The sequence below is a fragment of the Lonchura striata genome, chromosome 8, assembly GCF_046129695.1.
Source record: "Lonchura striata isolate bLonStr1 chromosome 8, bLonStr1.mat, whole genome shotgun sequence".
In the NCBI taxonomy this organism is placed as follows: Eukaryota; Metazoa; Chordata; class Aves; order Passeriformes; family Estrildidae; genus Lonchura; species Lonchura striata.
The window spans coordinates 31,962,671-31,989,851 of NC_134610.1; the positions used below are offsets into that span (position 1 = coordinate 31,962,671).

A 27,181-nucleotide genomic window follows, 5' to 3' on the forward strand; every position below is an offset into this window, starting at 1 on the left:
ATTTTTCCTTCTTCTAAAAAATATCTCTAGTAATGGAGGCACAACATTCCTTTTTGGAATAAATTTTGTAATTATTTAGAATTATTTAATATTGAAAAGTCCAAAGGCTGGCTAGAGAAAACCATATTGTCTTTATGACTCAAAATTCCCTAACCCCTCCTGAAAACTTATGCAGACCTGAAAGGAAGTTCGGTGAATATGAAGAAGCAAATGTGCAAAGCTCCTTAAAAGTGTTTATTAAAATAATATTTCTTACCCTCTAATTTCAACAGCTGCTGAAACAGCAAGGTCAACCTGATAATATGCTACTGGGCTCAGGTTGTCATACAGGTTGGAACTGCAGGGAAAATAAAAGGTAAATTCTTAAATGAAATAAGCAAAGTATTTCATTACAAAACCCTCCACACTTCAAAGTAATTGTGTGTAACACAGGATGACTCCTGAGCCCCTGCAGGGAAGCACAGTTGCTAAAAACTAAGGACCAGATTCCAGCAAGTTCTCATGGAAATGCGTGGAAGCCCCACCCTCTGCACAGTGTGGGAGAGGTGGATGAAGGGAGAGGAGGATGAAGGACCCAGAGCTCATGCTGACTCTGTTACACAGCTGTCATGTAAGAAAATAAAAATACAGGGGACACTCCCCCCTCAAAGTGGTGCTGGGAGCAGAATCTTGATCTCCTTCAACACGTCTGATTATTCTGTGCCCCTAACCAAACACTTTCCTGTACAAAGACCTCCTTGAATCTTCTAATTATTCTCCACTGCTGCTGTAAGCAACAAACCCATGCAGCAGTGTTTTCCTCCTGACTCTTTTAGAGACTAGACCTGCTCTGCTAGGAACTGAGCCAGCATTGGAGATGGAGCTTTGTGAGTTTAAGACAAGCAGTGTGATCCTTAAAACCTGTCCCAGATAATCCCCTGGTAAAGCCTGTCACTGTGAACTGTGATTACTGTGTTCCATGGCACCACTGCTCACCCCTCCTGCACCCACGGTCACGGAAGGAATTTTGTTCCATAAAGGGCCTAAAACAGTACAGGAACCTCCCTTCTCTTCCATCAGGAGTAAAGCATTATTTGAGCAGCTTCCTTGACTGTTTCTGAGACAGTGACAGTGGCAGGTGACTGGTGTTAGCCTGAGGAAGGTGACAGACACCCCAAAGTAGAACATTTCCTGCAAAGAACAGTCCTTTGCCACTGGCACACCTTACCAGCTGATGGAGAAGGGGAAAAGCTCAACAGACAGCAATGGGAGATCAAAGAGAGATTTCATGTGCCAAGGCCTTTGATTGGTATGGCAAAACACTCCATCATTAAAATACAATGGCAGCTCTAATCTTTCCTAACTCCCATAGATGACAAACATTTATGTGGATGAGATTAATTTATTCACTAGATTAAAAAAAATAAAGCCCTTAAATGGGAAAAAAAAAAAAAAGTGCTTTTGGACCACCATGGGGAAGAAACAAAACAGGTGTATTCACACTGTCCATTAAAAGCAACATAAAACTGCATTGGGTAAAGACACTCCTAATGATCACATCTCCAACTTCAATTATCACCTCCAGAAGTTACAAATTCAGATTTATATGTCAGATTTATATGACAGGGCTGTGCTCATCTGATAAATAGCTGGAACACTCCTGTTTTGTTCCATTTAGTTTTCAGGCTCTTTTTGGCTGGCTGCTGTGATGGTTCACTGCATGCTGCTTCTGCTTGGACTACCCCACACACTACCTGCCCTGAAAGACTCTCCTCCTCTAAATACATACAATTCTGGCTTTACACCAGAAGGAATTCAGAGATCAAGCTTCAGTTTTAAAAGAGGGCTATAAACCTAAAGTCATTCTGTGGCACCACAAGTGTCAGCAGAGCAGAGTGATACGCACGTACCAATATTCTTTGTCCTGTATTTTAGGAAACCTAACCCAGTGTGTTTATTTTTCAAGCCATTACGAGGCAAAGACAAGAGAATTAGGCCAGAGTGGTTTGTAGTCTATTTACTGTGTGTGTCCTCTCCCAGGGGAGGTACATCAGAGATTTCCATACCTCCGGATTTGCAAGTCAAACTTGACAGAGGTGTCCATCTCAGACTGCTGGTGCACGCTGAAACGCAGGCCAGCTAAGAGCTGGGGGAATAAAGCCACTGTGGTTCAGTTGGAAGCACAATAAAACACACTATAAAAGCTTCTCAGTGCTATTAGACTACAAAGAAATTGCTTGAGACTCCTGGTGATGAGAGGATACACATACACACAGAACTGGCAAATTCTCAAGTTGTCCAGTTCATCCAGGCTGGAAATGTACTGCCCTCTCTTTAGCTTACAGTCAAGGCATCACTGCCATAAAATACAAAATAAGGATTGTATCTCGCTCCCCACCCTTTCTTCAGCCATTTCTACACATAACTGACCCTCCCCAGGTGTTGCAAAAAATATTCCAATTTAAAGAGCGGGGAACACATTCATGATTCAAAGTTAATTCCCAAGGTTTGGTCTAAGTCAATTTATATTTGCCTTAACATTTGTACACTACAGCTTGATACACTTCAAAAGACCTTGGAAATAGTATTTACTCATCTGTACAAGATGGCTCTTGGAAGAAGAGCATCATGAAATTGTTATAATTGTGATTCAATTTCACTTCATTTCCTCAGAAAATAAGACTTACTATGTCATATCATATTAAAATCTGCCAGGTCTCACTAATAATTTTTTTAATTCTTCCAATTTCAGTTATATTTGGTAGAATTTTAGAGGTTTCAACTAGACAAAACTCTGTCCTTCCTCATGAAAATAGGTAGAAAAGAGATTAACTAAGAGAAAGAAGTGTTGTAAGCTAGATCTTAATTATATCCTAAAAAATACATATCAGATAAATATAAAAAATTCATGAGGGACCAAAGACCCCTCATTAATTCCACGTTTTAATGAACAAGTCATTTTGAGTTGCATCACAAAACTCATGAACAGTCCTCAAAGCCTTTAATTTAACTGAAAAGTTAAAATCAACTACCTCTGTACTAACCAAACGTGGGCAGCTAAATGTCAGGTCTAATCTTAAATTCCTGGGAGAAAACTTCCTGCCCAGACAGTACTGTGATTAAGGCAAATGCCACCTGCCCCTGGGTGAGCTACCAGACACCTGTTGGACCAAGCCTTACCTTAGTTCCTGCTTTCATGGGATTGCCCAGGTCACAAACCACCATGCGAGTCTGATTCTCTGTTTTGAAAGCACACGACAGTCTGGCCAAAGCCTGCAATAAACCAGGAAAAAACAGAAAGGAATGTCATTCTTCACATCTGAGTGCCTGGATGAAAGTCTGAGAGAAGTCCTAGATATGCTGTATTAATTTTAATATAATTTCTCAGCTATAATAGAGTCAAATAATAAAATGAAATAAAATCTGAGTATGGAAGTCTCCAAGGAGGCAAATGTTTCTGCTACAAGACAGACATATTTTCAAGGTTATAAAAGAGAGAGGCTTTGAAAAAATTGATCACTTTTTCAGTGCTTTGCTCTAAGACTGAAATAATAGAAACCACTAGAGATTTCCACAGCAGCAGCTGCAATATGACTCCTCAAAAGCAGCTGGAATTTTACCTCGTTGTTGCGAACAACTCCGATGAAATCTGCTTGGGGTGGAACGACGACGAAGAGTTCTGCTTCATAGGCTCCCTCCCCCTGGTTCTGAGCACTGACAATCAGGGTCAGGGGATTGTCATCACCAATGTAGATCTGCTTCTGGTCACTGCGAGGAAACAGTGTGAAAATGAGTTCTGCATTCGTGTTTTAGATTGCATTGAAGTGGCTGAACTCAGAAATAAGAGACAATCTGAGATTTCAGACAGAGTGAGTGGAGAAACCTGGAGGCAGTGCCTTTGCTTCAGGAGTGTTCCCCAAGGTGTTTTTAAAAAACCCTGTGTCTATAATCACAAACGGAGCAAGTATTATATGCTCTTTTGTAAGAATCTTGCCTGTAAAATGTATCACTGAGCATTATTTGGAATTGTCATTGTAGTAGGATGACTCCTTCTATGTCCTTTTCCTATATATTTTAAAAGACATTAAAGAGCTATTGGGCTTTTTAGTCAAGTAAGAGTGACTATCACACAGTGACATAATTTTTCGATTAATTAAAACAAAAAAAAAGCCCCACAAACACCTTTTTCTCACAAGGAACAATTATGAGCAGCTAAATCCCTGTGCACATTTTGAATAACAGGCCCACTTTGCAGAGGTACAAGTACATATTTATAACAAAACTCAAGGGAAGGCTCAGATACACAGAATAGAGCCAAGACCTCTGCAATACCTTTGGTTCAGACACAAAGAGACAATCTTAGCAAACAATGTATTTGCATTTCACCAACTACAAGCACACATCAAGGTATCTACACTGATGTAAATTGTTACTGAGGTGTTTGCATTAGTGCTTGTGAAGTGTGCTATATGCACATACAATGTGCATATGCCATAATGCATTAAAAAACAGATTATGAGATAATCCACTAAGAAAGGTTTTAGGCCGCACAAAGTAAAAAAAAGCTCAGACTCATGAATGAATTACCACTGAAAAATTGTTTCTTTTTTCCAGGTTTGATAAAAGATACTGCCACTACCAAGAATATTTTTTTCCTACATGTGACAAGAGAGTCTTACTCTTCCCCTTGCTGGATAAAATCACATCTGCACGTGTCTATTTAATGCTGAACAACAGAAAAGAGATACAATGGCAGCTAGCAGTGGTTTATTCTCACTATATGTATCCAGCTTAGCAAATAAATAAATAAATTTGGCCTACTTATAGAAGAGACTGGGGTGGGAGTGGTGCATTACATGCTAAAGACATTAGGTTCCAAAGCAGAAAACAGGTTTTCTTTAAAGCATATAAGCCTGAGTTTAGATTGCATACAATGAGAAGTCCTACTTATTTCAACACATCCCTTAAATAAAAGTATTACCAGCTACTGAATTTTAGACTTCAGGCAGGAAAATTGCTTTTCTTTGCATTTTTGTCATGTATTTACCTTTCTACTGACACCTCCAGCTTTGGTTTGCAGATATTATCATCCCCACAATCCAGCAGGATATGGGCCTATGCAAAAATCAAGCACATACTGTTGTAATAATTCCTTCATCTGTTCTAACATATATTTTCAATAATACTGTTTCACCACCACATGAAAAAAAAATTGTACATAGCTGGTTATGAAATGTTTTCATGTCATTAGTCTCAGAAAAGAACAAGTGAGTTTTTATATGTTGGGACACTGCCTCATCCTGCCCTACTGCAATTCTAGGACTTAACCTTAACCATCTTTCCATATTTTGAATAATCCCTTCATATTAAGGGATCAATGCTCTTTACAAAGAAGTTTAAACATTTGCAAAAAAAGAAATTAAAAAAAAATATTTATATTATCTTAATAGAACTATAGGGGAAAACATAATGTACATAGAGCAGCATAGTATGAGAATGGATGAAAGTCTGGAGAAAACCTTCAATATTAACACTTGCAGTACCAGTCTAAGTGATTTTCTCCCTGAGATGAAGCAATGCTCTGAGTTCTCTCATCACAGGCTGTGTCAGCAGTGTACCTGTCTGCTCATGTTAGCAGGAGTGAACTGGTTGAGGATAGGGTGCAATCCTGTTGCATCTGCAGCTGTCCTGTAATCCAGACGATATTCCATGAAAATAGTAATGGGAGTCAGCTTGTCTCTGAACTCAGATTCATCCTGAGGAAACCAAAGGTTTGAATCACAATTAAAATGTAGAACGAATGGAGGAGAGGCCAAAACATTAAAGCTTCTGAGCTCTTTTCAGAGCAGAAAATCTCTTGTCAGAAAACCTGCACAATTTTAGCAATAACATGCCTGTTTAGCAAATGGGAAACTGGAGCATACAGAAATATTAACTCATGTAAACCCAGTAACAAAGAGCCTAAAGGCTACACAACTCTGCTCTTTCCTGTCAGACCAACCTCAGTCTGCTTCTAAGATCACCCAGAAACATTCATCTTTGGACTTACAATTTTTCCTTCCTAAAATGATTACTTGGCACTTGGAAGTTGCTGACTTTCATGTTGTTCATTTGAAATCATTCTGTTTATCAAATGTTGATCCTGCCTTTCAGAGGACTTACAAACCATCTCTTAGCTTTACATTAGCCACAGATTTGCCAAGTGTAAACTCTGCTTCCTTTCTGAGAGTAATGAAAACTACTGACTCTGGCACAGCTCACTTCAGGATCTTATTTCAAAAGATGCCTTCTTTGGGATAAACTTATTGATTACCTATAGTTTTAAACTGGTTTTTCACCCCATTTATTATCATTTCATATTGGTCATGTGTCATTATTTTATGAAAATGTCAGGTGGAAATGTGATAAATCTTTACTAACCCTGAGATCTGAGATGTCTAATTCTGTATATAACCAACTCACAAAAGTCAGGTCAAAGAAAGTATTACCTACCTTCCATAAATCCTTAATGATTGCTAGCATTTTTTTTTTTGGGTTTGTTTGTTGGGGTTTTTTTATTTTTTCTTTTTTTTGTTTTGTTGTTTTGTTTTTTGTTGTTGTTTTTGTTTGTTTTTTTTTTTAGTGTGGCGCAAGTATTATTTAAGCTTGATTTATAAGTGCTCAGAGATAAATCTGAGCTGCACAGAACTTACACAGCTACACACAGTGATTCTTCTACTGATTAAAACCTTTGTCTTAGCATCTGTTTACATTTGTGGGGATGAAAACAGAAAGACTGAGAAAAGCAAACTTAGTAGTTCAACTTTCTCCATCTCCTCTGCTACTTGCTTATTTTGGCTTGTCAGTTGCAGGTCCATATTTTTCTTCAATTTTTAACCTCTAAAGTAGGAAGGACAATCTCTGCTTATTGACTTTCATGTTCCTCAAAAATTATAACTAATTTGGTGCCTGGATGAGTTATCCAAGAAGTCCAGAACAAAGTTCTGAATTTCCAATGCATTTAGGGACCAGGACCTTTGCCACAAGACAATTCATCATTCATGCTGTGATAGCAGCAGTAATTAAGGACAGATGCATGGTTTTAGTAATTCCAGGTCCATCCACTGAAAACAGAGTTTTTCTAGCATTTTTTCCTTGTTTTTTTTTTTTTTTTTCTTTAAACCTAACACAATGAACTTATAATAGACAAAGCACCAAAAATTATTTGCCTAGAACATGAATGGCCACTTACCCTCAAGAAGGCATCGAGTTCCTCACAGTTCATTTTGCCCCCCTTTGTAATTGTCATGTTCTTTGAGTGGCTGGGCTGTTTGCTGTGCAGGAACAGAGCTCTCCTGATGGCTCCTTTCTGCTTCAGCTTGTCCAGCAGCAGCTCCACCTGGAAATCTGGCCAAGCCAAAGGGTTTGGGTAAGGGACCCTTGTTCCATTAAACACAGTGTAGAATTCCCTCACAAGTGGAGATGAACACTGATTTCAACTACAATGAAAACCTAGTGCCTGCCCTCTTAAAACTTCCAGCATTTAAAATATGTCACTACATTGGTTTTTAAGCACTGCTGCTGTCCTAAATTTTCTGCTTTTTCCTTAAACACTGGAAATATCTAAGAACACGGATAAGTTTATAATTTGTAATTGCTGTAGAACTGCAAGAACTAAAGTTGGATTATTTTTTCCCCTAGAAAATTTAAAGCAATCTTGCACATAACATTTTAAATACTATTGCTAATCTAATTATTGAAATATTTGATGTAGATAATAAAATTTTAAAATACATAACAGATATTCATATGAGCCTTCCAAAATCACACCACCTCTGTACGTGCCACAGAAGATAAGGAAAAGATTTTGCAATGAGTAGACAAAACCTGATTGGCAGCAGGCTGCTTGCCACACAAAAAAATCTCTTGGAGACAACTTAAACACTTGTTTGAAGCAATCTTTTCCTGATTCTGATCTGAGAATCTGATGAAAGAAGTCACGATCTCAACAGGATGTGACAAGTTCCCTGTGGCTTGTCTGTATCTCTCAGGCCTAGCAATGCACATACTTGAATATTCTTGTCTGAAACTCCCCTCCATGAGAGTTACTGTAAATTCTGTAAAATACAAAGGGCTTTCCAAGACTAATTAACCACACAGTTGAACATATGTTTAAAGTCTCAAGTATGGGCAAATGACTTCTACAATGCTGCAGCCAGAACAGCCTGCTGAAGAGTCTCATGGATGTACATGGCACCCAAGTGTCAGCAGTGGCTGCAAAGGGCACCCAGCTGTTTGCCATGAAAATAACAGTGACCACTGCTCATGTCTGCAAACAACACCACAAGACTTCCAATTCTTAAATGAGCAGAACTTACTGAGTGAGTTCGGGAGCTTCCCTTTGCCATCTGCCTTTAAGCAGAACTTTACTTTGAAGCTGTTTGGGAAGAAAAAAAAAATAATTTCACACACTTTTTCTCTCATTTTCTTATAAAATTCCTCAGTATTTATTTCTGTTCAGATGTATCCTCTTTTTGAGACTCTAGCTCATTCTCAAAAGCTATTTTCTACTGATGGAAGACAAATTAAGTAGGCAGAATTGCAGGCACTGCAAAGTTCTGGAGTCTTGACTCATCTAGGGACAATCACCTGTGGACTGGGATGTTTATTTCTGTAATCAAATGGGTCTGATTTTTAAACCTGTCATATTGACCCTGAAAAGAAAGATAGCAGTAGGAAGGGAAAGTGGGTTGGGATAATAACCTGGGAACCAGAAGCAAAATCAGTTTACAGAGCAGATCACTGCCCCAGTGTGTATGTTAGTGGGCAAAAACACTGCAAATACCATGTGACGTGCTGATGTCTTGAGAAGACCTTACTCTGCTCAACAGGGACAATTGGCATCCTCTGCAGGTTTTGGGACTCAGTCTGGCATCTAAAGGCAGTGCTGGTCCTCCAACTGCTGTCAGAGAGTTCTTATTTTGTACTGTCTGCTCTTTCAGAAAAAACTGTGCTTGTCCTTTTTGTTTTTTAAATTAGCTTCCTGAGACCTTTTAATTAGACTTCCTGAGACCTTTCAAAATTGGAAGCTTACAAAATTAAACCAAAGAAGTCCCTCCCCTCAAAGGAAAACATAGATACGCTGCTTACCAAGAAACTTTTACATCTCCCAGTGAACAGGCTTTGTTTTCTGGGTTTAGAATGGTTGGATTAACTTCCAGGGCAGCATTTACTCTAATAACTGGTCTAGCCCTGCAAAGAAAACATCCTCTTGAAGAGCACTCAACACCGTGTTTGACAATGCCCCCCCCCATCAAATTGTGCAATATACACACACACACAGTATTTAGTGAAACCACAAGGAAAACAAATAACCATTAACTAGATGAAACTTTTCAGTGCCCTTTCATTTCCATCAGCCACAACAGGGACAACTGTGGAAAGAGGAAGTCCTACTACTTACAGCACAGACCAATACATTCTCCCAAAATGAGCAAGTTGGGATGAGAATATTGGAATTACAGTGTAATAGCTTGCGGCTGCTGTGTCAAAATCTAGAAAACTGTCACTCAGAAAGCCTTGAAGACAGCTTATTAATGTTTTCTCCTGACTACATATTATTGAGAAAGATGAATTTTAGACAGCAGACAGGTTTACTCGGTAAAAAAAGCTCTATAGTGTTTTTCACTCCAGAGGTTTGGATGGTGGAGTGCCAGATTTTCAGACTTCCCTGATCCTGCTTTCTTTGGTAGCTCCAGAACTGCACTGAGCTCTCACTCAGGTACAAGCACAGAGGGACCCTTACCTGTACAGAACAGCTGTGTCAACACCGAAGGCTCCAACAATCAAGTCTAGAAAGAGAGGAGACACATTACCCATTACAACTTGCTTTGTGAAATACGCTGTTTCTCAAGGGTGGGGCTGCTACTGAGTTATTATAAAGTGCCACTTGGAGCAGAGGACCTGGATATCCATTTTTGTCCACATCTGTGGCTCCTTTCATTGAGTACCCAAAGCTGGGGGGCATGGTGCGAGCGGCCCACTGCCCTTCCAGGACCTGGGATGGGATGGCGTTCAAACCACTTGCTCCTCCGTTGTAGATGTACACAAGACCTCTCTTGTCCTCTCCCCCATATGGTGCAGCAACTGCAATGTCTGAAAATCAAAAGAAGAATCATCAGCATCTCCAGACTCAAATTAGAACGTATTTGTGCTTACATCAGCCAATAATTTCTGATATTACAGTTTCAGTGTGTGTCAGTAGGGAGGAAGTGCAACCAGCTTTTAAAATGTTCATCATTTGTTTGTTTATTATTCCTTTTATTGGTTCTGTTTTTTTCTTTTATTATTAGAGGCTGTTTTTTTCTACAAAGTATAAATGTTTAACAAGAACATGTCAAAGCCTTTTATTGGGAAAGGAAGGGGAGAAATAGTTCTACAAAAACTTCTCCACTGTGGTGACTTTTTTGCAGTAAAATCATGTGGATTTGAGATGCTCTTGAGATTATTAAAACAAGCAGAGTTAGTCACTGTGGGTGCCAAACCACAAAACTAAGTGTGACTCTTCCCTTTTCCTTTACATGCTCATGTTCTTCCAAAGGGTGAGACATAGTGATAATTCTGGAAAATTTAAATCATCCTAAACCAATGGTAAGTATTAAAATCCAGTCTGTCCCATAGTTTGGCAGTATGCTTTATGGAGAATTTCCAGTTAGTGCAGTTATTCTATCTCTTAAATTTTAAAGTACTCACTGTTAATGATTAATAAATGGTAGGAAACAAAATGCTAATTAGACTATCTGTAAGGATAGCTTTAGAAGTGTACATATGATCTAATTTCAACATTTCCACAGACAGTTCAAGGACCAGACATAATTGGAATAATTACATTTTTCCTTCCACTTTTCTGAAATTTGGGAAAGTCTGACAAAAATAATAAGGACTCAAAAGTTTACAGTTTTGTATCTTAAACTCCTATTTACAAACTTCATGAAGACAGTAACAATTCCTATCTTGCACCATATTGTGATGGAAGGCATTTTAATTAACACTCCCAAAATGAGGCAGAGAAATAAAACCCAAAACAAACAAGCAAAGCAATTAAAAAAGAGGCAACTTTTGCAATGATTCTCTTTCCCACAGTGTATTTCAAATGTAAACTTGGTGGAATCAAAAAATGTTTGGGATAATCTCATCAAGTGACTGGAATTTTGGCTATCAGCTGTCCAATGTCTTCTGTAAATAGCTGCAGTGATATTAGATCTTCACACTGATTCTACATACAGTTAGCAACTAAAAAGGTCCCTTCCAATTTCAACTACGCTGTGAATTTATGACTTCATCAGAATAACTTAGAGCTACCTGGGAATTTTGAAGTAACCATCTATTGTAATTTTTGATGTGACAGAAAATACTTAGCTTGAATGCAGAATGGAAAAAATTAAGATTTTTGGTGGAACTCTACTACTCTTTAGGCAACAGTGGAGTATAATGGGCACTAAAAAGTGTTCCCCCTAGGATTCTTGGAAATCTCCATCCCAACACTACATGATTCTTGTCTGCTTTTTTGCTTTTCATTCCTATCAGAAAGTAATAAGAAGCTTAAGCAAGGGGTTTGAGAGTTTCAGCTCCAGTTGTGTCAGACTCAAGCTTCTCTTCCAATTACTCATTCAAGACACTCAGCTCTTGGTACATCTGGCTGTAGCTGCTATGCAGTATTTCCACCAAACTCTTCCCTTTTGAATAATAAATTTAAAAAAACCAAACCCAACTACTCTTTTCTCAGGAAAATCTTTTTTATGTGAACATTTTTAACCAGCAATCTGAAATCAAACCTTCTTTTCTGTCATCATTGTGTTTCTAGAGAGGAAAATGGTCTTTAAACCATTTTAGGAAAGAGGAAAATTATATTTAAGTTTTCCTAACATGTCACAGTGGAGGGTCAGGTATTTTATTAAAGTTTCTATGGTGGCCATGGCTTAGAAAGCAATCAAGTGGTGAGTGTAAGAGCTAGAGCAGTCCATGCTGTGGTGTCAGTGGTATAGTCTCTGCTCGATGCCTCCATGGAACTCCTGTTGGCATTCCTGGGAGTAGCATACAAGCATCGAAAGGAGTCTAGACCTCAGCGTGCCACCCTGGCCACGGCTACAGCGCCGAGTGTTTGTGTGCAGAATCCACCTTCTCTGTGCTGCATGGGCTCCCCTGGTGCCTTGAGAAGGCTGACCTAGAACAGAGGCTAGATGGAGCTAAAGAATAAAGTAGGTGCTTATTAGGAGGCCTCAATGGATCTATGTTGGGTAGCACAAGAGTCCAGCCAGGGCTGCACCACAGGTGAACTCAAAATGGTCACAAGATGGAGAACCGGCCACAGGGTCTCACATTTTTATAAGTTTTGGTTTATTAGCATATTGGAGCTAATTGTCCAATTACAGCTCCAGCCCATGCAGTCTCTCTTCAGTCCACATTGTTTATGCTCTTGGGCCTAAGATTTGGATCAGTTGTCCTTGGTCCCCAGCTAGAGAAGGAATTGTTTTGTCTCCCTACTCTATGAGGAGAGCTCACCATCCCTTAATATGAAGCTCAGAAGTGCACACTAAAGCAGCACAGAATGTGAAAAATATAAAAGCTAAAACCTGAGGCATCACCCTCCTCAGCCAGCAGATCCTGACCAAGAATCAGCATCCTACCGTTGAAGCCATCCTGATCCAGGTCCCCCAGGGGTGCGATGGAGCTGCCGAACCGCGCAAAGATCTCAAAGCCGTTCAGCTTTTCTGTCTGAAACCCTCCCGAGGCTTGCTGAAGGCAGATGGTTACTTGGCCAACCTCCTGAAGCTTCCCATCTGAACTTCGATCCATAAAAAGAGGGGCTCCAATAAACAGATCTGTGTAACTGGATCAAAAAAGGACAGAGCTCTTCAGTAGCAGCATGAAAATTCATTCTCTTCAGCACTGTTGACTCAGCACTGAAATCAATGCTCAGATGAAAGTTCACCATCTTTAAATTCAACTGAAGGCAAATATTTATTGACCAAGTAAGCACAAATATACAAAAATGTAATGGACCTTAAGCATGTGAATATACACATGTATTTATGTAGGTAAATGCAGAACTGAAGGTACAAATGTTAAAACAAATGTGGAGCGCTAGCAAAAGAGTCGTGAAGATGTGTTAAACCAGCAATGAAGACAGAAATCTAGATTTTGGGAAAGACCTTTTAATAAAAGCTATTATTTTCTTTCTAGAAAAAAGCTGGGTGGCATTGGTGAGAAGAGGGAGGACACTTACTTGTCCCCATTGATATCTGTGGCAGCCACCGAATACCCGAAATAGGCAGCCATCTGGAAAACAAAATTCAAACCAAACCTATGAGTTGTAGTGATACAAGCAAACAACTTTACACAAATCTGTACACAAAATACTTCAGCAAGATGATAATATATGCCACAATGGTTATTTTGTTCTTTTTTGTTTATCTTCCATACTCTGTTAGAAAGTAAGCCCATAAGTTGCTTTTCCCATTTCCCCTTTCATGATCTAGTCTCTTTCCCAGCTCTCAAAACAGGCAGCATTTCCTTTATTTAAATAAGATTAGAATTCACTCAGACTTCATAAAATTTTACTTTGGCAATGAAGCCTGTAATATAGAGACTGTTATCTAGTAGCCTTAATACTGCTGCAACATAGGAAAGGCTTCCTGGTCACCTACCACACTCAGCAGAGTCACCCACCTGCTCTCCAGTGAAGTTGTACATGGAGGACATGTTTTTCCCATTGTAAATGGACACCTGCACGTGAAGAAATACACATTACAGCACACTAGCAATCGCCTCATTTTTAAATTTATTGTAAAGTTTAATGTTTCAAATTTTTTACCATGCCCAGAGTTCTTGCTGCCCGTGGGACTCCTGATACAAAGTCTGAAACATAAAGCAAGACACAGATAACAGTCAGGTCCCAAGGCACAGTGACTGCTGAACAGAACAGCTCATTCCTAGCACTTGAGGCATTTCCCTGTGTACTGTACCACTGATTTGAAAGGTCTGCCCAGCCTATTAACATGATGTTCTTACTGAAGCAAGGGGCTTACCTTCGATGCCATCGCCATTGAAGTCTCCAACAGCCACTGAATAACCTGCAGAGACAAGATGAGGCTTTAATAACCTTATTGAACCTTTCATCTCTCTTTACATTGTGTGTCTGTGCACAGTCCTCCTCTCTTCATCTTAAAATGCACTGGTAAAAATATTGCCTTGAAGCAGCTTAGACTATGAAGAGCTCCAGGAGTGGCTGTAACTCATCAGTATCCAGGAATTCGAGATCAGAAGATGAATATTTTAAATTTATCATCCTGAGAATTGTCCTTGCTTTTTTTCCTGAGCCTGGTTGGACATATGTGAAGTAAAAGGATGATTTCCCACTCCTCACATTGTTTTTCTTTCAAAACACAATTCTTTAACATTTTTATTTTGCTTTGGTAGGTTATTTAGAAACAGCTACTTTTAAATAACAAACAAACAACCACCTATGTGAGTAACCTCTCATATAAAAGTCATACATTTGCCATTCCCATATTCAGCCTGAATCACAGAGCACAGAAAATCATGAAAATGTCTCCATTTATTTTGTCATCAGGTGCTTTTTGAGTCAAGCCTATGGCAAAATAACTACAATAAATAACTACAATTCCATCATACATAAATGAGTGCATTTTCAGGAATGTCACTCCCTTGTTATGTGTTAGATGTGGAATTACTAGTTGTGTGATTTAGATGTAAGCATCAGTAGTGGCAGGGAGTGTTGCAGGTAGAGGTTTCTCCTTTCCCAACACATACCCAAGTAGCTGTCATCAAAAGCAGCACTGGCAGGTCTGGTTGCTAGCTGGTCATCATACTTGGTGCTGTAGACTTTGGAGTCATACTTTTCCACAATCTCTGTCACTCGATCGGAAATCAGCTGGCCTAAAGAGAGAGAAAGCAGCTGCAAACCACAACCAGAATGGGTGGGCTCATTCACTGAAGGGACTCCTTCACAGAATGCTGCTTTCAGAAGCAGCAGCTCTTCCACAACACTGACCAGAAAGGGGCCAACTGCAGCAGTGCCAGGAAGGACACGAGTGAAAATATGGATCCCACTCCACCAAAAACGTGTGCATAAATTGAATCAAAGGCACACCCAGAGCTCTCAGTGCAGAGGCCAAACTAAGGCAGAGCTGAAAAGACAGGGCTGAGATATCACATGCTCGTGGTTGTGCAGAACTGAGCCCTTTGGGTGCTCCTGGCTCAAATACCACAACAGGAGAGCCTGTTGTGGCAGACAAGAAGCCAATAAAATGAACAAAAAGGAGATGAGCACGGTGTATTGCCATGTTCTCCCTTTTCACTTCATCAGCCACTAGGTGGTGACTCCTTTACATTCTTTTCTTCGAGTCTAAATTAAAGCTTGAATCACCAAAAAACCCCATTCAGAAGGCACTTACTTCATATACATATTCATATGTGTATGAAGGGAAGGGAAAACTCCTCCAGCATCTCAGCATGTGGAATAAAAGTCTTGTTTTCAGGAACATACTATTGTCATCTATTCAGAGCTAAATGGGCTTTTTTGGTAGTAGTAGAAGAAGATGAGGTTGTTTTGGCAGATGAAGAGTCACTTTTGCCAAAAAGCAATAAAATGAATATAGGAACCTAATTTATACAATATTATATCTGCAGTTTATCTTCAATCTTTCAGTTTTGTTTGTGATTTAAAACACAAGGCTGGAACAAGCTTCCTGTGCTGCTGCACCCACATGTAGGCTGGCACGATACAGAAAATATATTAATAAATGTTAGAAGTTCCATTATAAAGCAGGCAGCAGAGTTTGGCAGCTGTGTCCTGATTACAGCAGCACCCTCCTTTGAACAGAGAGCTGCAGTTAAAGGCTGAATAATCCTGGAACCCACGTGAGCAAAATATATGGGTAATGCCAGGTAGAGGTAAAATGTGCTCTTCAGCACAAACCAATTAATACAAACACAAAACATCTTTGCCATCAGAGGAAAACAATGACATTGTCTTTAAAGGGGATATTTCTCATTGAAAATGTACATTTTGTATGTGTGTCAAATTATAAAACATGTACATAGCAAAATAAAATATACTAAAGGAAACTTATCCTGCTGATGAAAACAAATCCCACGTTCCAGGAAAATGCCTTTATGATGATCATGGAATTATTTAAAACACAAAGAACAACTCTACTAATATTATTACAACCATTATCTGTGGTTGCCTTGATTATTCAGGAGATATTCTTAAGAACAAAAGAATATTTCTATCAGTTTTCTTACTGACAAAGACTCTGACAGCAGCTGTAAGACTGTGGATCAAAAAGAGAAAAATCATAAAGGTCATCTTCTCTGTGACTTAAATGATATGTCTCACCTTGCCAGTAAAAACTTCCAGGTCCTCCAAGCAGCACCCTGTCTCCCTTGGAAGGGAAGAAAAAAAGGAAGACAGAAAGAAAAATTAAAACCACATGAGGCACATCTAAAGCCAGACAGCACATCCTGTGTTTGTGGGAAGAAATCCCACGCATGTACATCACGTAGCTCTGCTGACCACCACACATTTTCCTTTCTGAAGGAGTGATTAATTAGAAATGCATCTTGTAAAATGGTAACAAAAACTTTCAGTGACTATTTCACCCATTTAGAATTCTAGGCAGAATTCAGTTTTTATTTTAATAGACCCTTCTTTCCCCATAAATGTATGGCAATAGGAATACAATTAAGTCAGTGCACAAAATAGTGTCATCTTCTGCCTCTGCCATTTTGTGTAACTTATCATTAGAAAAGCTTAATTCATAACAACTGTGATGTAATTCCCCCACTCCATATTTCTTGGCACAACTGCAATTCACAATACCATTTTATGAAACTTTAACTACATTATTTATCCCAGGGTTGGGAATTTGCTCTGTAAGTACTGAATTAGGCCACAGGCTTTGCTGCATAATTATTATTCAGTGGCTTTTTTTTTTATTTTAATCCTAAAAACTCCTATATTCACCACTCAGAAAAATCTAGGTCAGACTTTTGGAGATACACCCTTGCCCACTCTAAGGTTTTGGATTAGAGCCCAGAGTTGGTTTAACCAGGCCTGGAACCTGCACAGTGACCCTGAGGGTGTGTGCAAATAACCCAAACACTCACAGTCCTCTCCTGCACTTGGCAGTTTCCTCTGGAGGAAAACCAAGAGTGGCTCTGGGCAAAGAGTGATGGGATATGACCTCATCCTGAGATGTGAGAAGCCAAAAATAAGAGCCACATCACAAAAAGGGCTTGCGTGGTCTAAACACCTCCTGACTCTGCTCAACCATTTCACTGCACAATATAAAACACTCCAGTACCTTCTCAGATCAGTGCACAGTTCTACTGTGCTTGGATTTCAAAAGTAATTGTGAATTTGAACAAGAAAAAAGAACCAGAACAGGCAGGGAGAACACAGAAGTTGGAGAAACATGTCAGGTAAAAAACCCTGTACTTCTGCTGGCTGATGAGAAAATCAAACATGATTCACAAGCACATTGTTTACCAGTTCCCTGAGTTTTATTCCTCAAGAAATAACAATAGCTATGAACCAATCCCATGTCTCAAAAATCCTGACTATTACACTGAATTCACTTGAGGAGCAGCTGCAGCAGAGGGGTATGGCAGGAAGCTGGGAAAGCAGATTATTTGTTCAGGACATGGTTCCTACAAGACGTGAAAGTGTGCTGCTGTGAATATGTAGGGAGAAACAGATTTATAAATGCTCTTTAAGTGGTTTCAAGTTATTTTTTGGTTTATGTATAAATTTTGTTTGGTTTTGGGTTCTCTCCCCACCAGGAACAGGAAGATTTGGTTTCATAATAGCTGTGAATCTAAGTGCTCTGTATCAGAAAGGTTTGATAGCTTTCAGCTGTCTGCTGACCCACAGAAATGACCAAAAAATCACATACCTTTGTGAAGTCAATGCTAAATCCACCTTGACAAAATCCCTGTCCATCAGCATCGATGGTTGCTGCCAAAGAAAAGAATGAAAAGAAAGAGGAGAAAAATAAATAAAGTATTATCAGTACTCCATCAGTTGCAGTACTGCAGATGCTTTTCAATGCATCTTCCTATGTAAATTTGCACTCTTAAACTTGAACCTTGGAATAATTTTCTTCTTAATCAGTATTTTCCCTTTATCAACAGCTTCTAACCAAATGCTGTAATAACTTTAGGGCTAGCCTAATAGATATGTAACATTAGCACATGTTCTAGCCTAGCACAGTCAAAGCAAACAGCAACCCTGTATTCCTTTGTATTTAATCCTCAAAAGTCTTGGGGAAAATATATTTGCAATTTCTATTCAGTAAATAAGATAATTGGAAAAGAGGAGATAAGCTTTTCTTTTGGTATGGAAAAGAAAGCTGAATTGGCTTAAAACAAAAAGAGCATACCTGGCTGAAAAAATACCTCCACACAGAGACTCATCCCAGCAGGAATTGTTATGTCTGAATCAATTTTAGGATTATACAGCTTTAGAAGTGCTGGGAGCTCCTCATCTGAAAGAGTGACTGCTTAACTAGCATGCTTTAATTTAAGTTTTAGATTATAAACTTCTAAATAATCTATCAACCCAACTAGAGGAAATAAATGCAAAGCATTCAGAAAATAAGACTCCAAATGTTCAACATTTAATATAATTTAAACAATGCATCACTACATGTGTATGCACACAGGGACATCAGAACCTATTTTTGCAAAACCTTGTCTTCAAAAATGAGCTTGCACCTTAATGTACTTGAATAATGATAAAATACTTGAGATTCATAAGAATTCATAAGAGTTGGTCATTGAAAAAGCACTTGCTACATAATTTTGCTTGAGTGATGACTACAAAATTGGTCCCTTCAACAACAGAAGTCCTCAAGCTCAATGCTACTTGGACCTAAGATTTTCCTCTGGCCTACAGTAAACAAGGTCTGCATCATGAACCTCTATTGGAGATATCTGGATCTAGTTTTTAAGTTTTGCTCTAATTGCTATACATGGAAGGGAGAAAACGCTGTAAAACATTCCACTCCAAAATAGACACAAAATGTGACAAAAGAGGCATTCCAAAGAGAAAAGCAGCTATAAAGCCCTATACTTACTCGACCTGCAGGGAGCATATTCCACAAATTTTGACCCAGCAAGCAGGTAACAAGTTCCTACAGGCTCTCTCTCTTGTTTTGTTTCAGTTCTCCAGTGGTACAGTGGAGCACAGGCCTAGGGAAGAACACACAACAGTGAGGAAACAAATTCCTCTTCAAAATACTGCTGGGTATCAAATAATACAATGAATTTCCAATTTTCTACAGAAAAGCAACAAAAAAAACCTAGCAGATGTATCTTGTGTTATTAGAGATTTATACTATCAGCAGTGAGGCAAAATTACCAGCAGTTTGTATTTTATAAATAGCTAATTTACATCAAGAATTTTAGAAATAATATTTTCTTAAAGCAACACCTGTGAAGTGTTTATCAAGAATTTATGACACATTCTAACTTCATCTAACTGATTTTAGTACTTTCCTTAAAACTAGAAAAAATGCTCCTAGATTTGTTTATAAGGAGTTAAGCAAAGCCTAGCTAAGAAACTCTGAAGAAAAGAAAATTCATGCTGATTAGTGAGATTTTGTTTAAATTCTAAGTTATCTGGATCTCTTCACATTTTCTTCCACTGCAATATCTCAGTACTGATGCATCTGAAGGGCATCAAAGACCTACCAGAATTTTATCATTTTGGGATCTCACAGAGGCTCCAAACCACTGATGAGACTTAAATTCCAGCGGATCATTAGGAGCAAAGTCTCTGTTACCTACAAAGAAAAGAAAAAAGAAGCATAATTTCATAGGAACCCGTACAATAAAAATAAAAAAAAAAAAAATAAAAACAAAACAAAAAAAAAAAACAAACCACTAAGCCATCTGTTTTGATGCATACAGAGAAAACCAGGAACAGCAACATTGGAGAATATCACACTTTGATGGAAACAGGCTTTAAAAATGATTTATTAGTATTTTTTTTTTATATCAAGGACCCAAAGCAGCTATTTTTGCACACAGAGCATTGGTACAATGCTTATTAGTTGTAAGAGCTCAAAGTTTATAGTATGTTTGACAGCCACACAGTAAATACCTCATAGCTGAGATATTTGACTTCCAAGCAGATTACAGCACTGCTCAAGGAGCAAGCCAAAGCCCCATTAGGACTGATGCTTCTAAAAGAAATATTGCCTGGATTAAATAATGTGAATTTTGGCTAGAATCAGGAATGAGATCCTTCTCCTAATTCCACCAAGTGGTAACATCTCTATTCTGAGTGTCACTGCAAAGAACAAAGCAGGCAATTCGCAAGCTGAAGAGATGTGGGGAAAGAGAGCAAGTTAAAGATTGAGTAATTTACACTGGTGTCTGTTTACATTGGTGTCTGTGATGCTGGCTGGTAGAAACAAGCAGTATTTCTCCAGGTGTGAATGCTAAAAATCATAGAATTATTTGGTGTTTCCTCTGTACATTCATTGGCAAAATGAGGGAAACTCTGCCAGCATAATGAGAGAATCGATGTAACACTTTGAAAAACATACCTTTGCTAAAAGTTCCCTAAATGGCTGGTTTAGAGAGCCTAAACCCACAGAATTGTTGAGGCAGCAGCCACACATCACTTGTTTAGTGCCAGGGGATGCCCAAACCCAGCCCTGCTATGAGTCAGAGCCTGCAGCCACTTGGACCAGAACTTCCCTGCTTGTCTTACACCTTGTAAAGAATGCTTTGTCTGCACAGATTGCATTATTTCCTTTAGGAAAGTCCCATGAAAAAGACAAAAGAGATTTTAATCTGCCGAGTCAGGCAAAACAAGCAAGTATCTGGACTATTTTTGCTTCCAGATTAGAACTACACAGAAACCAATGCCAAGCACATTGCAACACAGAGAACTATTGTGGTTTTCTTCGAATGTCATCAAAGGCAAGTAAAACCTCCACCTCCCTCTGTCACTTCCCCTCTATCTCTTACTGGGCTGGTGCTGAAGGTTTGGAGAATCAGCACATCTGCACAGATTTATGTACATTCAACCTTGATACTCTCACTCTTGCACAGGATAAAATGTAGCTTGGAGACATGCATGTCACCTTTTAATGGCACAGAAAGAAACCCAGATCAAGATCTTTTCCAAATAGGGAACTATCTTTGGCACACACAAAAATCCCTGTTTTATCACCATTTTCTTCTGTTCCTTGTCTTTAACTATGAAAATCCACCCTCAGTTTTGCTCAAAGGCATGACTGGGTGAGTTTCAGATGAAGCTGCCACCCAAAGGGGCAGCAGGTCCCATTTGTTCCTATCCCCAGTTCATTCCTGCTGCCCCTGTCTCTCTTGGCACTACTCCCCTGCTCACATCATGAACCACCAAAGAATGAACCCTCCTAAAAAAGTTATCCAGCAGGATGAGGTTCCAAGCCAGCTGGCTGCATGGGGAGGGGAGCAGTGCTAACCTGCTGGGGAAAAGACACCCACACAAGGTTGGAAACTATATCCTTTTTGGCACCAACAGGGACTTAAAAGTGGTTAATTCATCTTTTAACCACACCCAGGGTTACGTAGCCTGGAAAGACAGATTTGGCTTCTGCCCTCTACTTGTCCAGCTACTCTTGAATACAAAGAAATGTCTCAGTTCTACTTGCCAAACACAGCTTTAAACAATGCTAAACTTGGGGTTGTTGCAGAGTGGCATTTTCTACTTTTATACTTACAATAATACAACACTATATATGCATGGCAAAGCTGGTATAGCAGTTCCATAGTGTAAAGCAGAATCCTATTGTCCTAGGTACCATAAAGGTGTCTAGGATGCAAACCTCCCACAAGTTCAAAACAACAGGCAGGGAGTAAAAGGAAAGGCTGTCTTGTAATAGGGAGTAAGCAGCCATTCTGCATTATCAACCCGATTTTATCTCAGCTGTTAAGGAAATTAGCTCCTTGAAGTCTGGGCTGAATAATAAGAATGAAAAATACAATAAAAAGAAAGCCAAGGACTGGTTAGCACCTGCCCATTGTCTATGCTGACTGCACTGGAGAAGAGGGGAGCCAGCAGAACAACCAGCACAGGTTGCCAAAACTGCTCCTCTCTGCCTTTTACCTGTGCACTCTTCAGCTGCCAAGAAGGATCAGTGTCCAGGACAGCATCTCCCTTGGTGTTTAAGGGACAAAAATATTTTTCTACAGTATTAAAAGGCCCCGTTTCAGCTCTAAATTGAGGATAATATTAGAAATCTCAATGCTTTCAGATACAACCAGAAGCTGGCACATAAAAACCCCAAATCTCCAAACCGGAAAGCAAACGAACATGACCACAAAGACAATTATGTGCCAAATGTATTTTATGTGCCAGATGTCATGACTTCAGAAGCCAGCATCATAATTTCTGAAGGCCTAAACAACAAATGAAGAATTCTTACAAAACCCCACCACCCCACAGAAAAATGTGTTCCATTAGGCAATTTGGCAAAATGGGCTTTATTTATTTATAGTACCTCTATTGTAGAAACATTCTGCAAACATCTCAGTCAAGTTGTCCCATGTCAGTGCAGACACACATAACAAAGCAAGATGTGCTACAAGGCTAAAATGCTTTAGATTGAGTTTTTCTTGTATTAAAAGTTTAAGTTCTTTAAAGCTAAGTGAGGAGGTTTTAGGGAGAGGGCCTTGAGTTCAGCTTGAAATGGCTGCAACACTGGAAAGTGCATGAGGACAGAAGATCTAGATCAAGTGGAAAGTATGTACATTGGAAACACTCTCAGAAGTCTCAGGTAAAAAAATTGATACAGGCCAAATCTGATGTTAAGTCTCCATTAGAGGAGAAAAGTAACCTTTTTTTCACCTATACTAACTCAGAATTCTCCCCAGGAAAAAACTGTGCAAAAAGATTATAAGCCTTTCTCTCAGATCCAAAGAGAAACTAATTTTATGAGGAAATCTGGAAAACACCCATTCAACAAAAATCCCCTCACTTTAAACAAGAAACCATTTGATTTTTTTCTTCATGACTGGGGAAAACAAATATTAAAACACTTAAATGTGTGCCCTCACTGAAGCAGTTTTAACCACAGCTACATGTTGAGTTATACCATAAAGTAGATGTGCCATGGGAAGGTACTGAACTGACTTCAGCATTTCTGTGTTTTACTGCAAAGAGTCTGACTTGATTATCATTTTATCTTTATCTTTATAACTTTTTGTGGTAGTCATATACATATACACATATATATATATTAAAAAAAAAAAAAAAAAAAAAGAAGAACAAGCTTTCCCCCATGCCCTTTAAAAACAGTACCTACCTTAAATGAACCAAACATCCAGGGATTTATAAATCCAGCCCAATGCTTCCATGTATTATAATCGGCCTTCGTCCTATTAAGAGTTCTTGTAGCCTTAGTGTATTTCTTACAGCCTTTTCTTGTATTTCTGAAATTTCAGAGTATTCAAAAAATACCCTACACCTGTCTTTAAGCCAATTATGTGCATTTTAGTCACAGAATCACAGAGTGGTTTGGTTTTGAAGGGACCTTAAAGGTCATCTCATTCCAATCTCTCTGCCAGGGTCAGGGACACCTTCCACTAGACCAGGTTGCTCAGAGCTCCATCCAACCTTGCCTTGAAAAAGCCTTAAAAAAGGCATTCAAACAAATATATCTAGGCAAGACAAACTATATTCTGACTAGATTTATTCAAGAAAACATTCAGAGTTTTTATACAATGCCATATGTCAGACTAAAATGCAACTGCTACAGGGACTAGTACTTGATGGGTCATTAATTGCAGGATTACGTCATATGACCATGGGGTATTATTTCCTATTTGTAAAGGCAGCTTCTGCCCAGGTCTTTCCTTTGCTCCTTCTGATTGTAGCAGACATCACATGATGATTTTAGATGACTCTTTCAGTAGGGAAAAAGGGCTGACATGTCAAGTCGACAGTGCTGTGTCTCACAAGGTATTTTCTAGGTGGAGGGGTGGGGTAGTCAGGGCAAGAACAGAATTGAAATTAAAACAAAAACAAAAAAAAAGGTGAGTTGCTGGTGGACCAATGGAGCACTGACTCTTTACCACATTCCATAGAATTTGAATAGAAAAAAGAAAATTAATGTGGAGAGATGCTGGGTAGAAATTGCAGAAAAAGAAAATAAATCCATCTTCCAAATATGATAAAAATATCACTTTTTTTTTTCAGTGATGGATTTCTTTTAACTACCACTTTGGATTGTTGGCACCTTCTTTTCCCAAGGTAAATGTTATCAGTTACAGGAACAAAGGAGTTACTAGGAAAGTCCTGCTGCTGAGTAAGTGGATCCAGTTGTAACTTGCAGCCCGCCTGTTTTTATGGTAATGAACAAACTGAACTAAGACATCTACCCCATCTTCAGCCAGACTTAGCAGAGATGATCATGAGTCAAGAGGCACTTAACTGATGAAACCTGGTTTAACGTCATCATACTAAAAACACTTAAGAAGTTGTAAAATGTAAATAGTCACCCAATTCACAGACCTCTTATTAAAATAAACCTCTTTGTAACTATGCTGATTCCACAGAAATGAAGTTGCCCTGCTAGGTGAAAGGAAAATATGCAGCTAGCCAAAAGAAAGACAAAGCTATAAAATAAGCAAGAGCCCTCTTTTCATAATAGGAGAACTTTATGCGGTGTAAATTGTGGGAATCCAGGGCATCCCTCTGGCTGCCCTGGCAGGTCTGGGACCCTGGCAGGGGTCAGGAACCCCCCTGGACAGAGCCCCCAGAGACACTGGCTGTGATCTCTGTCCATGGAAAAGAGTTTGCAATTTTACAGGATGAATTACAAGCTCTGAGTGTTTGATATCAGTAATAATTAAGTGTGGCACGGGTGCAGAAGTAGAATTTTAGGATTCTAGATTAGGGGTCCAAAGGGCACAAGATGGAGGAAATTTGGTGTGCCTTGTCCTTTTTCTCCTTCTCCATGCCCTCCATGTTTCACTGTGGTGTTGGCATTGTTCTGTTGGTTCAGGCTGGGGACACACTGTCCAACGTAGGTGACAGATATTGGCACGTTATTGTAAATCCAGCCCAGGGAGTTTCTGGTATTTAATGTTTGTAACATCCCACTGAGGGCAGAGCCCCACACGCTGCCCTGCAGGACAGAGCTGGGCAGGGCAGCAGAACATGTGAGAGATAAACAGAATAAACAACCTGGAACCAGCACAGACCAATTATGGCTTCTGCTTTGGCAGGGGGCAGAGAGACAGAGACTTTCTACAAACTGGGAATCACCAATACCACATAAGCTCCTCTTCACTTGAAACTCCCCGTGCTGGGAGGCAGCTGATGCTTTAGCAACCTTGGTTTATCCACAGTGTTTTGCAATGACTCAGGGAGAGGGGAATACAGACCTTCCCACTGCTCCCCTTCCCTGTTCTGAGGGATGAATCCCACGTTTTCCCCCGGGCGGTGCTGGAACAAAAGCATCTTTTCCTTTGCCTCATTGAAGTACGCCTTCGTTTTTTTGGGTTTTTTTTTCCAACCCGTCATCCCCCTGCGAGCCAGCCACATGCACACAGAGCCAACAGTGTTCACGCAGGAGTTCCTCATCACTAAAGCATGAGCAGCTCTGCTCTCAGCTCTAACAGCGTGGGGAGGAGCTGCCATAGGCTCTGCTGCTCTCTCCTGCATCCAGAGCAGCGCCCGGATCCCAAGGCAGCTCCAGTTACCCAGCACAAGGATAAAAAAGATAACAACCAAACTTCAGGGGGACTGAGGTAATGAGAGACTTAGGCAGATAAAAGTCAATCCATTTGACTCCCAATCAATGAATGGTCTTCAAAAGATTTATTGCTTTATTGCTGATGAAATCAATGGCCTCTGAGATTGGCATTCCCCTGTGGATTCCGTGGTGATGCCAGTAAAGCAATCAGCCAAAAGTAAAGCAGCACTTTGTTAGAACGAACTATTTTCAAAGAATACCGGCCTATCCCACACTTACTTATTTTGTAAGTGGAAATGATGGAGTTTTGAACATCTGACTGTTTTGCACAAATGATCAAAATCTCCAGGAGGGAAATGTAAGCTCATGGCACCCACTTCATCAGCGGATCTTACCGGGAGGCACTACAGCTCAAAGCTGCCTGAGGCTGTTAAAATACCCACTTCAAGCTAAATAGGTCACAGATAGATCCAGCCATGCCAGACCGGTGGTTTAGGCTTCCAAACAAAGCCTCCTATTGTCTAGGATCACCCACTCGGGGGATAGAAAAAAAAAACAAATCTGAAAACGTTAAGGAGTAATCAGGAGAGTTCTTTACAAGGGTATTTCCTTTGAAAAGTCTCCTTCTTCTCTTTTGGCACAAAACAAAGTATCCAGTCTCCAAAGAATTGTATCCAAAAGTATTTAAGAACGAACAATTTCTCTAAAATTACTTTGTTGCATCAAAACTTGGGAAGAGGAGGGGCAGTACAACTGCGAGTGATAAAACTTTCTCCAGGCAGAGGCCACACTGAATTCTTTTCCCAAAGCAGCAAAAAACACACCACACTGAGCTGAAAACTTCGAGATGCTCCTAGTTTCTAGCATTCAACAGCTTCTGCAAGTCTCCTCAGTCTTGAATTTTGAGATCTGCTACAGAGAATGAGAGCAGTAGGGAAAGCTTTCCCCAGGAGAAGGAATGACCACTCAGCCATGCATCCCTGGTTTACCACAGGTCTCAGAAAAGCAAAACAATCCATTGTCTGAACAAGCAAATCTTCCTGGGCTAAACACGAAATCTGCTCAAGAAATCTGAAACTCATTAGCATAGAAGTTCAATTTGGTTTTTATGAGCATATTTTCCTTTGTAACAGTTCATTGAGCTGTCTGCATTTCATCAGATGATTTTAAATGCAGCAGTTCTTGAGGCAGTCTCAGGACTGCACTTTTTGGTACTGACATAAAGAACTACAGTTTCAAGCATCTTGTACAGCAGAAGTTACATTTCTTAATTAAAGTTTTCTTTTAAAAAGCAGCAGGTAATAAAATAATTTTGTTACACTTTTATGAAAAGCCATAGACTCATGAGGAAACCAAACAATTTCCCACTATTCTTGACTGATGATGAGCTAGGAGCCCAATAAGAAAAATAAAATAATATAAATAATGATGAAGATTGTTTC

At 39.4% G+C, this 27,181-nt stretch overlaps 1 protein-coding gene across 1 annotated transcript in view; it reads right to left on the reverse strand.

Moving 5' to 3' along the window:
* The window catches only part of ITGAV (integrin subunit alpha V), a 46,438-nt gene that overhangs the window by 10,208 nt on the left and 9,049 nt on the right, over nucleotides 1-27,181 (reverse strand). Inside the window, exons 3-23 of the mRNA XM_031505363.2 lie at nucleotides 19,738-19,829; nucleotides 19,122-19,236; nucleotides 17,940-18,001; nucleotides 16,382-16,427; nucleotides 14,791-14,916; nucleotides 14,046-14,090; nucleotides 13,832-13,875; nucleotides 13,687-13,743; nucleotides 13,244-13,296; nucleotides 12,645-12,847; nucleotides 9,922-10,113; nucleotides 9,764-9,809; nucleotides 9,109-9,210; nucleotides 8,337-8,395; nucleotides 7,211-7,365; nucleotides 5,598-5,735; nucleotides 5,027-5,094; nucleotides 3,600-3,747; nucleotides 3,160-3,252; nucleotides 2,046-2,125; nucleotides 257-337 (exon numbers count right to left, since the gene is read on the reverse strand). Coding sequence (XP_031361223.2) covers nucleotides 257-337; nucleotides 2,046-2,125; nucleotides 3,160-3,252; nucleotides 3,600-3,747; nucleotides 5,027-5,094; nucleotides 5,598-5,735; nucleotides 7,211-7,365; nucleotides 8,337-8,395; nucleotides 9,109-9,210; nucleotides 9,764-9,809; nucleotides 9,922-10,113; nucleotides 12,645-12,847; nucleotides 13,244-13,296; nucleotides 13,687-13,743; nucleotides 13,832-13,875; nucleotides 14,046-14,090; nucleotides 14,791-14,916; nucleotides 16,382-16,427; nucleotides 17,940-18,001; nucleotides 19,122-19,236; nucleotides 19,738-19,829 — 2,005 coding nt within the window. The remainder of the gene's footprint in view (nucleotides 1-256; nucleotides 338-2,045; nucleotides 2,126-3,159; nucleotides 3,253-3,599; nucleotides 3,748-5,026; nucleotides 5,095-5,597; nucleotides 5,736-7,210; nucleotides 7,366-8,336; nucleotides 8,396-9,108; nucleotides 9,211-9,763; nucleotides 9,810-9,921; nucleotides 10,114-12,644; nucleotides 12,848-13,243; nucleotides 13,297-13,686; nucleotides 13,744-13,831; nucleotides 13,876-14,045; nucleotides 14,091-14,790; nucleotides 14,917-16,381; nucleotides 16,428-17,939; nucleotides 18,002-19,121; nucleotides 19,237-19,737; nucleotides 19,830-27,181) is intronic.